Source organism: Vigna unguiculata, chromosome 7 (assembly GCF_004118075.2).
Source record: "Vigna unguiculata cultivar IT97K-499-35 chromosome 7, ASM411807v1, whole genome shotgun sequence".
NCBI classification, from domain to species: domain Eukaryota; kingdom Viridiplantae; phylum Streptophyta; class Magnoliopsida; order Fabales; family Fabaceae; genus Vigna; species Vigna unguiculata.
This window is the reverse complement of record NC_040285.1, coordinates 14,207,399-14,223,698: the sequence shown is the minus strand read 5'-3', so window position 1 is coordinate 14,223,698 and position 16,300 is coordinate 14,207,399. Positions and strand designations below refer to the sequence as shown.

Below are 16,300 nucleotides of genomic sequence, written 5' to 3'. Positions count from 1 at the left end.
TCAAGCTTATTTATTAGACTGATTTTTTGTCGTATAAAGTAAGATTGGTTGATTTTGTGACTATTTTTCAATTTATTTGGTCAAACAAATAATCCAACATGTCTGGTATACTAATACCAGATCGGGTAATCATATATTTAATTTGATACTAAATAAATTGAAAAACACTCAGTAAATATTAAAACGTGACAACCAAAAATTATATCTTTTAATGTAGAATGGCTTATTTAAAACGTGTGTAGATAGAAATTTTAGAAATAATAGATAATTGTAATTTAATGTTATACACTAGATGAATTTCCTTATAATCAATCACGGAAACTAAAAGGTATAACTTTAATAATTGAATTTATTCTCAAAAGTAAAAACTGCTTCAACATGCACAAACATTACATATGGCTAAAAAAGAAGAAGCTATTTTTAACACAACTTTAATAAATGAAAAGATGGAGTTCTAGGAAGCATGTGGTTTGCGACTTTCAGCAAACCAGAAAATGTGGCTCCGGAATCCTATGGTGTGTGGTTTAGTGCATGTCACGATACGATACGATAGAAGGAAGGGTGAGAAAATGAGATGTGATGAATGTGTTGCGTCCAATTACAATTCTGCAAATGTGCTTGATTCTTGACAGAGTGTAGAGTGTAGACAAAGAAAAAAACTTGATAGAGAATCTAGAAAGAAGATGGAGAAAATATAAATATATATAATAATAATAATAAAAGTACAATCAAGTTAAAGCAGAACATCGATTGAGGAACCGCACAAACCAGACCAGACATGTGGGCCCACACTGCCTAATGCTCTTTCCTCTTTCTCTCTCTCTTTCCGACACACTCTCTCATTTCCATCAACATTCCCACCTAACCGTTTATTATACTCTTCTTCATCTTCTCCAAAAACTCAATTTCCTTTCAAATTCATCCACCCTTTGGCCGTTTCTTCCTCAATTTCAGAAAAAAGAAGATTTTTTGGGTTCTGACTGGTTGTGCTAGTGTTGGGTCGATGTCAACTGTGTCCAAAGATGACAACTTGGTGCTGTCTTCGGAGGACTCTTCTTGCCCAGAAGAGTCTGAGATCGAATTGGGTCTTGGGTTGAGCATCTCAGGCCCTTCTAAGTCTCACCACCATGTCCATGCTCATGCTCCTTCTCCTTATGCTAGGATTTTCAGTTCCAAGGCTTTTCCTTCTTCACCATCACCATCACCTTCCTCTTCTTCCTCTTCCTCTCCCAACATCACTGCTGGCACCAAGAGAGCTGCTGAATCTCTTGTTGCAAATAATCGTCCTAGGTAAATATATATGTCTTATTCTTAAGTTACTTTACCTATCTATGTTGTCTTGTTTTGAAATTGGATAGGTTACCTCAATAAGTCTTTGGTTCGATCTTGTTGAATTTCTCTCTGTTGTGGAACTATGTATGCTGGGTTTTATGCTGCAGTCTAAATTCACCCCTTAATTTGTGAATTAATGGATCACATGGTGTTACTCAGCCAACGGAATTTGATTTGTTGGACTGAGTTTGAGTTCGAAGACTTGATGATTTAAGGAGTTAATGGATTAGAAGTGTACTTGGTGTTTTTGATTGCATTAATTTTACTTTTTTTAATATTAATATCTTAGTACGAGGTTTCCTTTTAGACCAATTTTTCTGTTTGAGATATCGTTTTGTATTGCCACAATCCGCGGGAGGGTTTGATAAATAGTAAGGTGATGATAAATGTAGTGGTATTTTAGAAGTGCGTATTTGTAGGTTTATGATGATCTAGATTCATTCTCAGATGTGGGAAATTTTATACAATAAATTCTCAACGTTGGTGTCTTTCATTCTTGTGAACTCTGAAGAGCAAGATTGCTATGATTTTCCTTTAACATAAGTGAAACTAAATGTTATCGACATCTATGCTGGTTGTTTCTTTAACCCAATTCCATCGACAATTATAAAATCTAATAAATTGAATCTAATGCTTGCTCAAGAGTTTCCTTATAGATAGATCCAACAACGTAAAAAAAAACAAGGAAAGTTTTAATTAGATCAGAATTAGGATCAGCAGGGGGAGATGAAGGGGGCTAAAGTTATATTTTATTAGAGTATTTGGTAAAATTGTATGTGTGATTTTTAGTATTTGGTAAAATTGTATGTGTGACTTTTAATATTTGGAAAAATTGGATTGTGTGCTGCCCATAGCTGCAGTACTTAGTTCAGCTCGTGTAAAAAACTATGGTATGTTTCGTCTGATCTGTGGAACATGGTGATATCTAAATAGCTTATTCGTTGGATCAAAATAAAGCAGATGCGGATCTTATGAAGTTGAAATTTACCCATTTAGTGTGTAAAACTGTACAAAGTTGTTGATTAGCATCATCATAGATGAGTGGTAGAATGATTTGCTTGCTTTTAAATTGTAACCCCTTTTTACTATTTCTAAAATAACTGGTTTGCATTTACTCTTTCTCGACAAAAAAAGATAAAATATTTACCAATATTTTTCTAGTTCTTTCACTCATGGAGTTATCATTTTTGTTGTGATTGAATTTACCGAACAGTCAAGTAGTTGGATGGCCTCCACTTCGGACATATAGAGTGAATAGCTACAACATCCATGCCAAATCAACAGAAGTATTCGACTCAGTGACTGAGAAGACTAAAGGCAACAATACTGTGGTAAGGAAAAGTGCTGACAATGGCAATGATAACAACATTAATGCCAAAGAAAAAAGACAGCTCAGGAGTTCCCTGTTCGTCAAGGTAAATATGGATGGGATACCTATTGGGAGGAAGGTTGATTTGAGCTCTCATAGTTCCTATGAAACCTTAGCACAAACGTTGGAGGACATGTTTAACGAATCAACTACAGTCACCACTTGCAAAGGTGAGTTTACTAGTTGTTGGTCATTATACTCATACTCATAATAATAAAGAGAATGTGTCTCCTTCAGGCTTTAAGGGTATCTTGGCATGTTTTTATGATCTCTGAGATTTTATCTGCATCATGAATATTTTATTGACTTTGTATTGTTTCTTTTCTGTGTCTGCATTACATATGGCTTAATAGTTAGTAACTTGAGGCTTCCTCTTTTCTCAGCGAAGTTCTAGGCATATCTTGTGAATAACTCAATTTCATATTCTGAGGTTTGGTGAAAAATAAAAATTAGAAAACTGAGAAGCTTATGTGGGATGCATTCTGCAGAATATATTGTAATGATAAGGGTTTAAATACTATTCTTCCTTTCTCATTTCCCCTGTTCGTATTAAAGATAGATTTATTTTTTGTAGTCCTTTTCTTCGGGCATATCTCTTTATTAGCTATAAAATTATACAAAACTTGAAAAAGATAAGAAACTACCAAACAACAACTTGTTTAGGATTATCTCAACTGCAGTTTCAAGATATTTTTAGGAGTTTTTATATGAAGTAATTATTTTTTTTTCTTTTTCCAAACAGTGACATTAGACAGTGTAAACAAACATACCACAACTTGATGCTAAGATTTCATCTATAAAATATTTTGTTTGAGATAGATGATACCATTTAAAGCTTTCATTGTTTTATATTACTTGTTTCCCCTAAGGGTATTGACATAATTTTCAATAGGAGCAAATGGTGAGGATCATGGAATTATTATTGGAGGAGAAAGGCATTCAAAATTGTTGGATGGATCATCCAAGTTTGTGCTCACTTATGAAGACAAGGAAGGAGATTGGATGCTTGTTGGAGATGTTCCTTGGGGGTAAGTATTTGGTCCACCAATATCAAATTTTCTTTTAGCATGATGTTATTACTGATGCTGCTGTACAAAGATAATTGTGTTGTCAAATAGTACATGTAATGTTTTGGTCAGGTAATTATCAGATTGTATCCATGTTCTAGGAAGCAATGGTTTTATAATTGGAGTGTTTATTTAACTGGTGAAAGTTCTTGTTCATGTTTCTGGTTTATTGGTCTACTAAGGTCAAACTGGTGATATAACATGAAAATATATTCAAGTTCAACAGTAAACATAACATATATACTTATATTAGATGGGAGCAAAAAATAGGAGAGGATGGATTTTTGCCTCCTAATTTCACCTTCCCTTCAAGATAAAAAAAAAATCCTTCTCCACTCCCTTCTCTCTGCCACCACTCTCCTCAAACCAGACACAGTATGGTTATATTTTACTGAGGTTGTCCCTTTATAAATAGAGAAAGTTGTTTAAAGTCCGATAAGCTTCCTTAGACCTACTATTAGTATAACTAGGTTTTTGGATGATCTCTATGTGTCTTCCAGGTGAGTATTAACCGCTTTCCTGAAAAAAATCGGCATCAGCCTTTTGTTGTAGACAAGAAGTATGTAGACCCTAAGCTAGAGTATTCTAAGTGTCCTCTCTTGTTCTTCATTGTTACTCTGACATAACCTAATGTCAGAGGATTAGTCTCGTATGAATATTTCCTATTTATTGTCTAAATTTTTATTCACATAATATTAAGAGTAATTTAAATGTCTTAACAGCAATCTCAGGATTTTCTCCTTAAATGTCTGCTACTATAAATTAGTTATTCATCCTAAGTGTCCGCTACTCTAAAGTAAGAAGTTCATTATGGTCCGAAGCACACATAAATGATCGGAGTTAAGATCAATTAGACTTTGAACCATAACTAAATTTTAACATTAAATTTTGTTAGCTATAGAAAAAATAGTTTTGCATTTCATTTAATTAAAGTAATTCTCCAACTTTCCTTAATATAGAATGTCTATAACATAATCACACACATACATACCAATGTACCAAATTGGCTTCCATATTAATAACTTTTAAAATAATCTTCTCAATATTATTAACATAAAACACTTATTCATAATATTTAGGATTAAATATGTTTTTAATACATAAAATTTAATGCGAAATTGGAATTTGTCACGGTTGGAAACATTGATACATTTTGGTTCCCCAATTTTAAAAATGAATGGATATAGTTCTCTTAACCAAATGTGTTAACTTTTTTTTGTACGTGTAAAACGACCTTCAAGACTGACATTTGAACTAGAATGTGTTAAATGGAGTAAACAACTCAAACGCCATCTCAAAACACCACTTGACACGTTAAAAAAATTTAACGCAATTGGCTTAAATCATTCATTTTTAAAGTTTGAGGACCAAATTGTATCAAAGTTTCGAACAGGAAAGAAATCCAATTTGGGGTTAAAGTTTAGGGACTAAAACCATATTTTGGCTTGTAGTAGGCCATCTTTGTGTGCGGTTTCTTTTTAGGGAAGCTTTGTCTATTTGCTTAGCTGATCATAATCTTAACTCCATCGCTGGGTTAGTGAATTGGAACTAATGACTCATAGGGATGGGTTTTATGTGTTCTTGTTCTTAATCTGCAGGCACACCCATCCCACAGATCCTGTAACCACACGATTTACCCTATTTTGTTCCTTTAGAAGGCCCAGGATTCTTTGGAATATGACCATTACCAAAATTTACTGGCATTAGTTTCTTAAAATTTACTGCTGTTTGCACAGCCTTCAACGAAATATTCAAAAACTCAACCTACCATTTGGTGCAATGCTGTATCATATTAGGTCTTGAATAAAGTCATAAACTTAATATATTAGATAGGTTCATGCCGTCTTTCTTTCTTTAACACGCAAAAATATTTCATAATTTTAGTTTTATGTTAGCTTGTATTTTTTCTATCTCACTGAAAACAAGGATCCTGTGTTTCTGTTGTTTGATATTTATGTATCTTGTTTTGTCAATTTGCAATCAGGATGTTCCTTAGCTCGGTGAGGAGGCTAAGAATAATGAGGACATCTGAGGCTAATGGACTTGGTAAGCAAATGCATTATTATTCCAAACTCAACTTACGCCATACTTTTCTTTTTGCTAATGTATACTTGTCTGCAGCCCCAAGATTGGAAGAAAACATCAGACAGAAATGCAAGCCCATATAGATACTGTTTCCATGGTTAAGGACACGGGGATCCTGTCACTTTAAATGTAACACAAATAGAAGAGGAAAAACAGAACGTGAAAAGTAAAGAGATACTGCAAGTATATGGAGTTCTTGAGATTTGAATGATCAAATCTTGCACTTTTGTTTAATTAATTCAGTTTGTTTGTCTGTTTGTTTGTTTGTTTAATTTGGTGTCTTTTTCTCTGCCTCATCATCACTTGGAGGGTGCTGGCTTCATAGATTTTCATGCAACATTACTAATCATACAAAGCAGACTGCTTTTCATAGTGTTGTAAATGTGGAATGTTTTCTAACTTTCTCAGCTATAAAGTTTTGATTGTACTTAATTTCCTTGCTACTGTAATTCAAATTTCCGTTGAATGAATACCTGTTCTAGAAACTGTAATTTTAATATGGCACTCATTGAAAATTGTGAGAAGAATAATGCTTTTAGTGCAAGCCTCGCCCAACTGTCAATAACTTGAAGCACAAGCCATCTCTCGGGTTTACAAAGAATAACTGCGGGAGTTCTGATCTAAAGTCATCATTTCTAGATATTTTTGGCACTCATTTTGATGCAGATGGAGATTGATTTAGACATGGCACAAATGATTCGTAATAAGAATTCCATTGACTATAACCAATGAAAAAGTACTTTATGTGCATGACGAAAATGAAACAAAAAGGGAAAATATATGCGTTCTATTCAAATGACAGTAGATACAATTGCTTTTTAACATGGAAAATTCCTTGCAAAAGTTAATCCATCTTGATGTAGATATTTTAACACCACTGAATTGACTACAGAATTACAAGAAATTAACAAAACTACAGCTATAAGTACAATTAAAATCTGGTAGCCTAAAGAAGGCCATTAACTGGTGGTGTCCTAATAGTAGCTGGGATTTCCTTGTTAGCCGAAAATGTTTCACTGCTTCTGCCACTTTTTCTCCTAGGCTTTGCCTCTCCAAGCATCATTATAACATCCCTCATGGAGGGTCTGTCCTTGGGGAACTTGGCAGTGCATAGAAGTGCTATCTTGAGAACTAAAAGCATCTCTTCTTGAACATACTTACAGTTTCCTACACTTGGGTCTAATGCTTCATGGGGAGATTTTTTGTCTATCTTCCTTCTAATCCACCCTACTATGTCTATAGATTCACCAAACTCGGGATCTAAGGGCCGCTTTCCAGTCAGAAGCTCCAACAGAACCACTCCATAACTGTAAATGTCAATCTTTTCATCCACTTTCAAGGAGTATCCATATTCTGCCAATAAATCAGGGAAATGTTAGCAATATAAACCTTGTAAATTTAATTTGACCTGAAAAAATATAAATGAACTAGTAACTCACCAGGGGCAATGTATCCATAAGATCCAGCAATCATGGAGACTGTTTCATTCTTCCGGAGCATCATCTTGGCCAACCCAAAATCTGCTATCCTTGCCTCAAGATTTGCATCAAGCAGTATATTATTTGACTTAATGTCTCGATGGATAACAGGTGGATGACAATCATGATGAAGATAAACAAGTCCTTCTGCAATTCCTAGAGCTATGTTATATCGGGAAACCCAGTCTACAAGTAATCTCCCAGCTTGTTTACCATGCAGGGCATCTCCAAGGTTTCCATTGTGCATAAATTCATAAACTATCATCACATCAGCGTCATTGTAAAGAAATCCCAATAGTCTTACAATGTTCCTATGCCTTAACCTCCCTAAAAGATTCACCTCACCAACAAGCTCATCACTGCTTCCTACTTCGATATCAGATCCTGATCTCCACAACTTCTTCACAGCCACGATTGTACTAGATTGTGGTATCTCAGCCTTGTAGACAATCCCAGTCGCTCCCATACCAATCATATTTGTATCCTTGATGCAAGATAAAATGTCACTACTTGTAAAATCAAGCCTCTGAAAGGCCATCAATCTCCATGGCCACCCCTTCCTACCCTTATAAAATCTTTCCTGGAAGCACAATCCCTCAGTGTACCACCTTATGTATAAACATCTTGCTACCACAGTTGTAACCCCAATGGCTAGTATTGATGATATTCCAATGATCCATCCTACAATAATGTGCTTTGCATATGTGCTCCCACGCCTTGACGGATATGCAGAGATTTGGCCACATGGGGGGAGGACAGCACCACATAACCCGGCATTCCCCGCAAGATCATTTGGGTTTATTGTTCTTAGCACTCCGTTTTCTGGGACAGGACCTTGTAGCTTGTTGTGCGAGACGTTGAATGTTTCCAGAGCTGGAGAACTACCAAAGTTTCCAGGTATTTGACCACTCAGAGAGTTGTTGGCAAGATCAAGAATGGCCAATGTAGGCATGCTGGCTAATGCTTTTGGGATTTCACCCGTCAATTGGTTGTTCTGTAGGTTCAAGTTTACCAATTTCTGGCATGATGCAAGGCTTGCTGGAATGCCTCCAGAGAGTCCATTCGATGAGAGATCAAGGACACCTAGTGAGGGACAATCCTGGAATTCGTCTGGGATTTCACCTCTCAAGTTGTTGTTCGAGACAATTAAAGTTTGAAGATTTGGAAGGGAAATAATGGTTGAAGGAAGAGAAGAGTGGAGATTGTTTGTGGAAAAATCAATGAAAGAAAGGGATGTAGAAGAACCAATGTCATTAGGAATTCCACCGGTGAGACTATTGTTTGCTAATTCTAACCTCTGAAGCTTCCTAAGCTTACCAAGGCCCACAGGAATTGTCCCAGAAAGAAAATTGTTCTGAATTCGAACACGGACAATCGAAGGACATGTTGATAGGCTTGCTGGAATTGGACCCACGAAGGCATTATTGAAAAGTATGAGCTTGGTGAGATAGCCTTTGGTGCAAAGAGTTTCCGGAATCTCACCAGAGAGCAAATTAGATGATACATCCAACCACTGCAACGGTGAATTCTTGCCAAGGTTTCTAGGCAATGACCCTGACAAGGAATTGTTCCATAGCTCAAGAACCTCAAGTTGAGGCAAGTCTCCAAGGCCAGAAGGCACAGGACCAGATAGCCGGTTACGCATGAAGTTCAGAAGCTGTAAATTCTTCAGCTCACTTATTTCGGCCGGTATATTTCCTGATAACATGTTGTCTGAGAGATCCAGCTGCACCAATGAAGTCATGGTGCCAATTGTCGGTGGAATATTGCCTTCTAATTTGTTTTTGTACAAGAAAACTGTATTCAACAGCTTGAGCTTTCCCAACTCGGCTGGAATTTCACCACCAAGATTGCCTTCTGCTAAATCAAGATACTTTAACTTGGTCAGATTTCCAAACTCGGCTGGAATACCACCTTCAAATTCATTGTATCCAATGATCATGCACTCCAGTGATGAAAGTTGGCCCAACTCTCCGGGGATTTCTCCAGTGAGATTATTCCCAGATAAACCGAGGAACTTCAGCCTGTGCAAATTACCGAAGGATTTTGGAACTGACCCTTCAAAGAAGCTGCCTCTGAAATCCAAAGTCTCCAAGGAAGAGACATTTCCCAGATCCTCAGGAAGAAAGCCAGAGAAATTGTTGCTGGATGCATTTAAGGTCATAAGTCCCAATGCCTTTCCAAGGCCTAATGGAAAGTGACCAGTGAAGAAATTCTGGCTCACATCAAGAGTCTTCAGTGTGGTGAGATTGGGTATGGATGATAATGAAGAGGAAAATTGGTTGCAACACAAGTTGAGAGAAGTAAGACTCTCTAGCCTTTGTATCTGATTGGACACAATTCCACTCAGATTCATGCGGGAGAGATCAAGGCTCTCTACTTCTCCACCTGAGTTGCACTGGACACCAGTCCAGTTACAATGAGCTGCACCCTTCCCTTTTGCTTTGTCCAACAATTTCCAATCAAGAAGGCTATTGAATGGATCAATCAGACCTGCTTTTATAGAAAGTAAAGCAGAAGCTTCATCATTTTCTGCAGCTGCAAAGCCATATGAGAAACAGCACATGCAACAGAAGTAGAAGAAAAACTGAGTTTTCAGCTGCATCTTTGGTTTTCTTCTTTTGTTTGATCAGTGTCTCAGTTGTGCACAATTTGCACTCTACTGGAGGAGAAGGGTGATCATGTGGGGTTTGGACAAAAGACTGACAGAGAGTGACATCTCAAGTTTGTGTGGAAAGGACAAAAGAGGATGGTTAAGGAGTTGATTCGATATATAACACAGTGTAGGCTAATGATAAAACATTGATTAGATGTGATCTCTTTTAAGGGCTTTTGAGGTTACTGGATTGGTATTCCAAGGCAGATAGTAATGTTCATGTAAGGACGGTGAAGCTTTGGAATTATTGGAAGCTCCTCCGACATCAAACATGGGAGAGAATAGAATGTGGCCCTTCTTACTCACTTTCTTTCTAATTCTTCCTTTATGTGTAATCATCTGATCATTGTCAACTTCATGGAGGACTAACGATGCAGTTATTGTATTTTTTTATACATTAAAAAACTCTTCTTTCTTTCTTATTTCTTTATCATGAATCCCTTTTAAGGCAGTTACATTCTTGATTAAACAATTCAGTATAATGGAATGAAAGAATTTTGAACTTCTACATTGAGTGGAATATCGAGGTGAGTTATTTATTTGTTTAGTTTCACCCTTTTGACTCGTTTATCTAGCTAGGTAATAAATAAATGAATACATCATAAATCATCCACTCTGTATGTAATTTTTGAACTAATACCTACCTTTTCCGATATAATATATTCATAATATAAATTGGTATTTTATTAATCAGTTTTACTAATAAATAAATGGTTAGATATACAAGAGATAAATTTATTCACTGGATTACCTTCTTTCTTTATTTCCAATAATATCAATCATAACAGCACTTCCAAGACAACTATTTTATGATTGTTCATATTTTTTATCCTTAAAAAGGTCTTGTAATACCTATACATTAATGTCTCCATTACATGATCTTAATGTCTCCATTACAATATCTGAAGTTATATTAGTTTTTTTCTATATTAATACTAATTTATGTTCTTTATACTCTTATGGACGTACGTTGCAGTATCATTCAGAGTAAATTTCATTATGTTGTTCTTTTATAACTCATTAAAAAAGTTATTTCTTTAATTGAATTTACAACTTGACCAGACAATTTAAAAGTTTCACCTCATTAAAATATGTGGTAAAGACAAATTTCATTATATTGTTCTTTTATAACTCATTGAAAGAGTTATTTCTTTAATTGAATCTACAACTTGAGTCACAAAGTTCAAAAGTTTCATCTCATTAAATATTTGGAAAAGACAATCAAATTTCAGTAAAAACATTTAATTCACACTTTAGAACTTTAGAGTGCCGATTAAATATTTTATGACCATGCAAATTGATAACTTTCCTTTCTTCTAAATCATCTGTCAAGGTAAAGATTCAATTTTTATCAACTAAAATATCATTTTCTCTACATGCGCACCTCACACACCCATGAAGACAACCATAATTTTTATTAACCATAATTGCGCACCTAAGTGGATGAAGCCACGTCATCGTGATCAAAATTTTGGTACAAATTTCTATATAAATGCATCTCTCCACGTATATGTAGACATTGTCACAACTTTGTGGTTATACCTATAGTACAATTTTGACTACAAGCTTGTCTCTCATACTTACGTGGAAGCAACTATATTTTTGTGCTCTACCAATTCTGGGTCAAATCACAGTCAAATAATAGTGTTTGAATTTTTATGTTTTTAAAAAGAAAAAATTTTGTCCAATCTATTAGTTATAACTTTTGATCTAATTATAAATGTTTGATCAAACAATTGGTATGAGATTCTAGTTATAAGTTTGATTCTGAATGGGATAATTGTTTCAACGGAACGGAAGATTATTGTAGGTTGCACAATTGTCCTATGACATGGACTTGGTAGGTCGAGTCACGATCGAAGAGTACAAATCTTATTGGAACATTTGTTGAGAGAAAGATTGTTGTAAGGTGTATCAATTATCTCATGGCAAATGTCATGTGGGTCAAGTTATAATCGAATCATTGTGTATTGACTATTACGATTGTAAGTAGAAAAAATTGCACCCTCACTATTAACTATAATTTTTGACCTAGTGGTAAGTGTTTGATCCAACATAACCTTTGATGTAATTTTCTATTAGCATGCCTCCTATACTCATGTAGGTAAAAACCACATTTTTTTTATTGAACATGCAGTCTAATTTTCTATGTAAGTGTGTTTTCTATGTAAGTGTGTCCTCCACATCTAGACATGTCAAAGTGAGCCAACCCGGCTCACACGGGTTGGCTCACCACGGGTCGGGTTGGAAATTGTTGAGCTCAACCCGGCTCACTTTCTGGTGAGCCAGAAATTTTTCAACCCGGCTCAACCCACCACGGGTTGGTGGGTTAAGTGAGTTGGCTCACTAACCCGTATAAAAATTAAAAAAAAGATTTTTTTTTTTAAAAAAAATCATCGGGAACGAAAGGGAAAGTGGCTAGGCACAGGAGCAGCACGAGCAAAAGAAGCGTCGGCTCGACCACCACCGAACGGCCGGTACCAACGTCGACCACCGCCGCCAAAGAACGACCGACGACCACCACCTCTGGGCACCACCGCCACGAACACGAGTGAGAGGGAAGGGAAGTGCGAGTGGGTCGAAAATGAAAATGAGAACAGAATTAGGTTAGGGATTGGGTTTTCTCTCGACGCGACCACCACCGAACGGCCGCCACCAACGTCGACCACCGCTGCCAAAGAACGACCGACGACCACCACCTGTGGGCACCACCGCGACGGACACGACTGAGAGGGAAGGGAACTACGTTGTGTGGGTCGAAATTGAAAAACGGACACCACCGTTTTTCCTCAGCTCGACCACCACCGAACGGCCGCCACCCAACGTCGACCACCGCCGCCAAAGAACCACCGACGACCACCACCTATGGCACCATCGTCGCGACAGGGAAAGGGAAAGGAAAAGAGAAAGGGAACTGCGCGTTGCGTCACTGCGTGAAAACTGAGTTAGGGATTGCGTAAATTTTTTTCAGATTCTGAAAAATATTAATTTTAAATAATTAATTTTACTAAATTAGGTTTTTTAAAATATAGGTGGGTTGGTGGGTCAGCTCACCATAACCCGGCTCGAACCCGCATAGCCCGTGGGTTAAGTGAGCTCAACCCGTTTTGACCCATTATCGCAAAAAAAAAAAAAAATCCCAACCCGACCCGGCTCGAACCTGTGGTGAGCCGGGTTGGCTCACGGGTTCTGGCTCACATTGACATCTCTATCCACATCGATGTGGTCTTTATCACAACCACAACCCTATGCATGGACCTTTAATACAATTTTCTACACTATCATTTTTCTCATATACATGAACATAATCACACTTCTCTTATTAGCCTTTGATGCATTCTCTCAACGAGTATGCCTTCCACACCTTAGTGATACCATACTTTTGTTAGTGAACCTTTGATGTAATTAGATTTACAAGTGGGCCTCCCAGGACATATGGATGCAACCACACTCTTGTGTCAAACCTTTAATGCATTGTTCTATACAAGTGCATCTCGCATACTTGGACTCAAACACACCTCTATCGGCGAACTTCTAAGTGTGTTTCTCACATCGTTGTGGGTGCATCCACCCCTTTGTTGTTAAACCTTGGTGCAACTTTCTCTACAAATGCATCTCCCCACACTCATGCGAGCTCAACCATACCTCTATGAAAAAATTTATAATGTGATTTTCTACATTAGCATAACATCCATAATTGTGTGGGTGTAACTAGTGGTGGAGCTTCTTTATGTTGGAGGGAGGCATTGGACTCCTATTTTTATTTATTTTTGTGCATATATATTAATTAGTATATAAATAAAAATATATGTTTTTTTAATTTTATTATATTTTATATTTTTAACACTCTTAACTTTTTATACACATAACCACACCTCTTTGAGTGAACCTTTAGTGCAATTTTCTCTATAAGTGTCTATCCCACACTCATGTGGGTGCAACAATGTCCCTGTGGATGGATTTTTATGTAATTCTCTATGTTAGAACAACTCCCACTACCACTTGAATGTGATCACACCTTTGTTGGTGAATCTCTAATGGAGATCTCCAATGCAACACCTTTAAAAGAGAATACCGTAGGATAGGTACATCACTTTGTTAAGATTGACTTGTGTCTAACAACTTGTCGACCTTTTTATTATTGGATGTTTAATCTTTATTTATTAATCACTAAGCATGTTTGGCTTGACTTCGAGCCTTGAGCATTTGTAGCTTGAATTCACACATGATCATCTTTAACTTGACTTTAAACCTTTAAAATCTCTAATTGAACTTCATGTTTTGAGTATATCTAACCCAATTTTATACCTATGACATCTCTAGTTTAACTCCATACTTTGAACAATTTTAACTCCACTCGATTGTTTTTAACATATTTGACACGTCTTTACTTCTTAAGTAATTATTTACATTTAAAAAATTCAAATGAACTGCACTCGATATGATAATATAAAATATTGTAAAACTTAAGCAACTAACTAGCATTAATTTATAAGCATAGTCATGTCTTAAAATGAATAAATGGACTAAGTTACGTATAAAAGGATGATAATGTAAAAAAAGGTAAAAACAATCAATCATGCATAAGCAATCAAATATACTCTTAAAATGCTTCAAATGTGTTATAAAAAATTCTATATAAATATTTTGGTACTTAGTTTTTTTTCAAATTGGATGTGAAGATAAACATTCCTTTATTACAAATCCAAGTACTCATGGTATTTGATGAAGTATATCATTACATGTCAAAGTTTCTTTCCCGTTTGTGTTGTTCTAGATTTTTTGTCGAGATTTTGGCATTTATGAAGCTTTGAAGGCCAACTAGGTCATTACCAAAAACAGTGACGGAGGATAATGGTGGCAGTGGGGCCATGCCCCCAAAAATTTTGAATTTTCTTTTATAATAGGTATTTTAAATTTTTTTATTATAGATTTCAGATATTTTAATTTTTTTATTATAGATATTAAATCAAATATTTTATTTCTTTTATAAAAATAATAATTAATGTTAGTAAATAATAAAATATAAAATTAAACATAATAAAAAATTGTAATTATACTTAATTATTAATTTGGTCTCAAATTGGAGAAGACAAAATTGAATCATTTTAAAAAGTTGGGAGACTAAATTGAATCGAAAATTCAAATAGAGAGACTAAATTGAAAACAACTAATGTTAGCTTGACACGTGGCACAATCGTGACCTGCCACGTGGCAATATTTTTTTACAATACAAAAATTCTCAAATTGACACGTGTCATAATCATAAAGTGACACATGACAGTTTAATTTTTTTAATAAAAATTAAAAAATTTAAAAAATTACAAAATTCCACAAAATGACACGTGACATGTATGGAGACGATGTTAACGTCAACTTAACGACAGAAACCAAATTGAACATTTTTAAAGAATTAGATGACCAAATTGAACTAAAAAATAATAAGAGGACCAAAATGAACCAAACCAACAAATTAGGGGACCAAGATGGTAATTAATCGAGTCCAAACCAACTGTGTGTTTTTTTTATAATCAAATTTTAATTGTGGTTCTATTATATGTCTTGAGTTTCTCACAAATTGTTCTTACCTATTTTCTTTTGTTTTTGAAGATAAAAAGATCTATTATTTTTGCTCTCATCTCTCGGCGATTTTCTTCCATTCTCGAAGAAATAAAGAAGAAGGTAATTTCCTCTTGTCTCACTTGATAGTAAAATATTAGTTTAATCATTTATTCAATCAGCCTCTTGTATATTAATTTTTTATAGCTAGATTTTAAGCGTGGTTTGATACTTTAACTTTTGATGTATTATTTTGGTGTATAAACTTTTGATGTATTATTTTGGCTTTCCCAACCATTTTCGTCAAAATGCGCCACCGAACAAAAAATACTCAACCTAGGATAGGACATAAAAAAAATCACTTGTTTAATCTTACTTTTTAAATGAAATTTTATAAATGAGAGAATATTAGTTTTGACAAGTTCGAACAATAAACATTGTTATCACACATTTTTTAAAATTTAAGAAAACAATTTTATACTTGTAAAAACAAAAAAAAAAGGAAAATTTGAAGTTAACAAAATTATTCATATGCTTATAAACATATTTTATTTACATTTCAAACATGTAGAGTTTTCATATTTACTCATTGGCAGTGTATGGCAGTTTAAAGTAGAACTTCCTAAATATTACATGGTTAAGGTAACGTTATAACCTCGTTTCATCTTTTACATTAACAGCTTTCAGGACCTTGGGGTTGTTAATAAAAAATATCATAACAGAAAGCATCTTGTCATGCTTGTACATTTAATAA

General features: G+C 35.2%; 2 protein-coding genes across 2 annotated transcripts; one reads left to right on the top strand and one right to left on the bottom strand.

Annotated features, from left to right (window-relative positions):
- The first annotated feature begins 769 nt into the window (after window positions 1–769).
- LOC114191090 (auxin-responsive protein IAA11) lies at window positions 770–6,323 on the top strand. Its single transcript, XM_028080258.1, has 5 exons — window positions 770–1,290; window positions 2,546–2,871; window positions 3,594–3,729; window positions 5,753–5,814; window positions 5,890–6,323. Exons 1-5 carry the CDS (start codon window positions 1,004–1,006, stop codon window positions 5,934–5,936), a joined length of 858 nt encoding a protein of 285 aa, XP_027936059.1. The 5' UTR covers window positions 770–1,003; the 3' UTR covers window positions 5,937–6,323.
- Window positions 6,324–6,612: 289 nt separating this feature from the next.
- Window positions 6,613–10,322, bottom strand: LOC114191089 (MDIS1-interacting receptor like kinase 1-like). The gene is made up of 2 exons (XM_028080257.1): window positions 7,293–10,322; window positions 6,613–7,206 (listed from the first exon to the last, which is right to left on the bottom strand). The coding sequence occupies exons 1-2, from the start codon at window positions 9,934–9,936 to the stop codon at window positions 6,800–6,802; spliced, it is 3,051 nt and encodes a 1,016-aa protein (XP_027936058.1). The 5' UTR covers window positions 9,937–10,322; the 3' UTR covers window positions 6,613–6,799.
- Window positions 10,323–16,300: the final 5,978 nt, after the last annotated feature.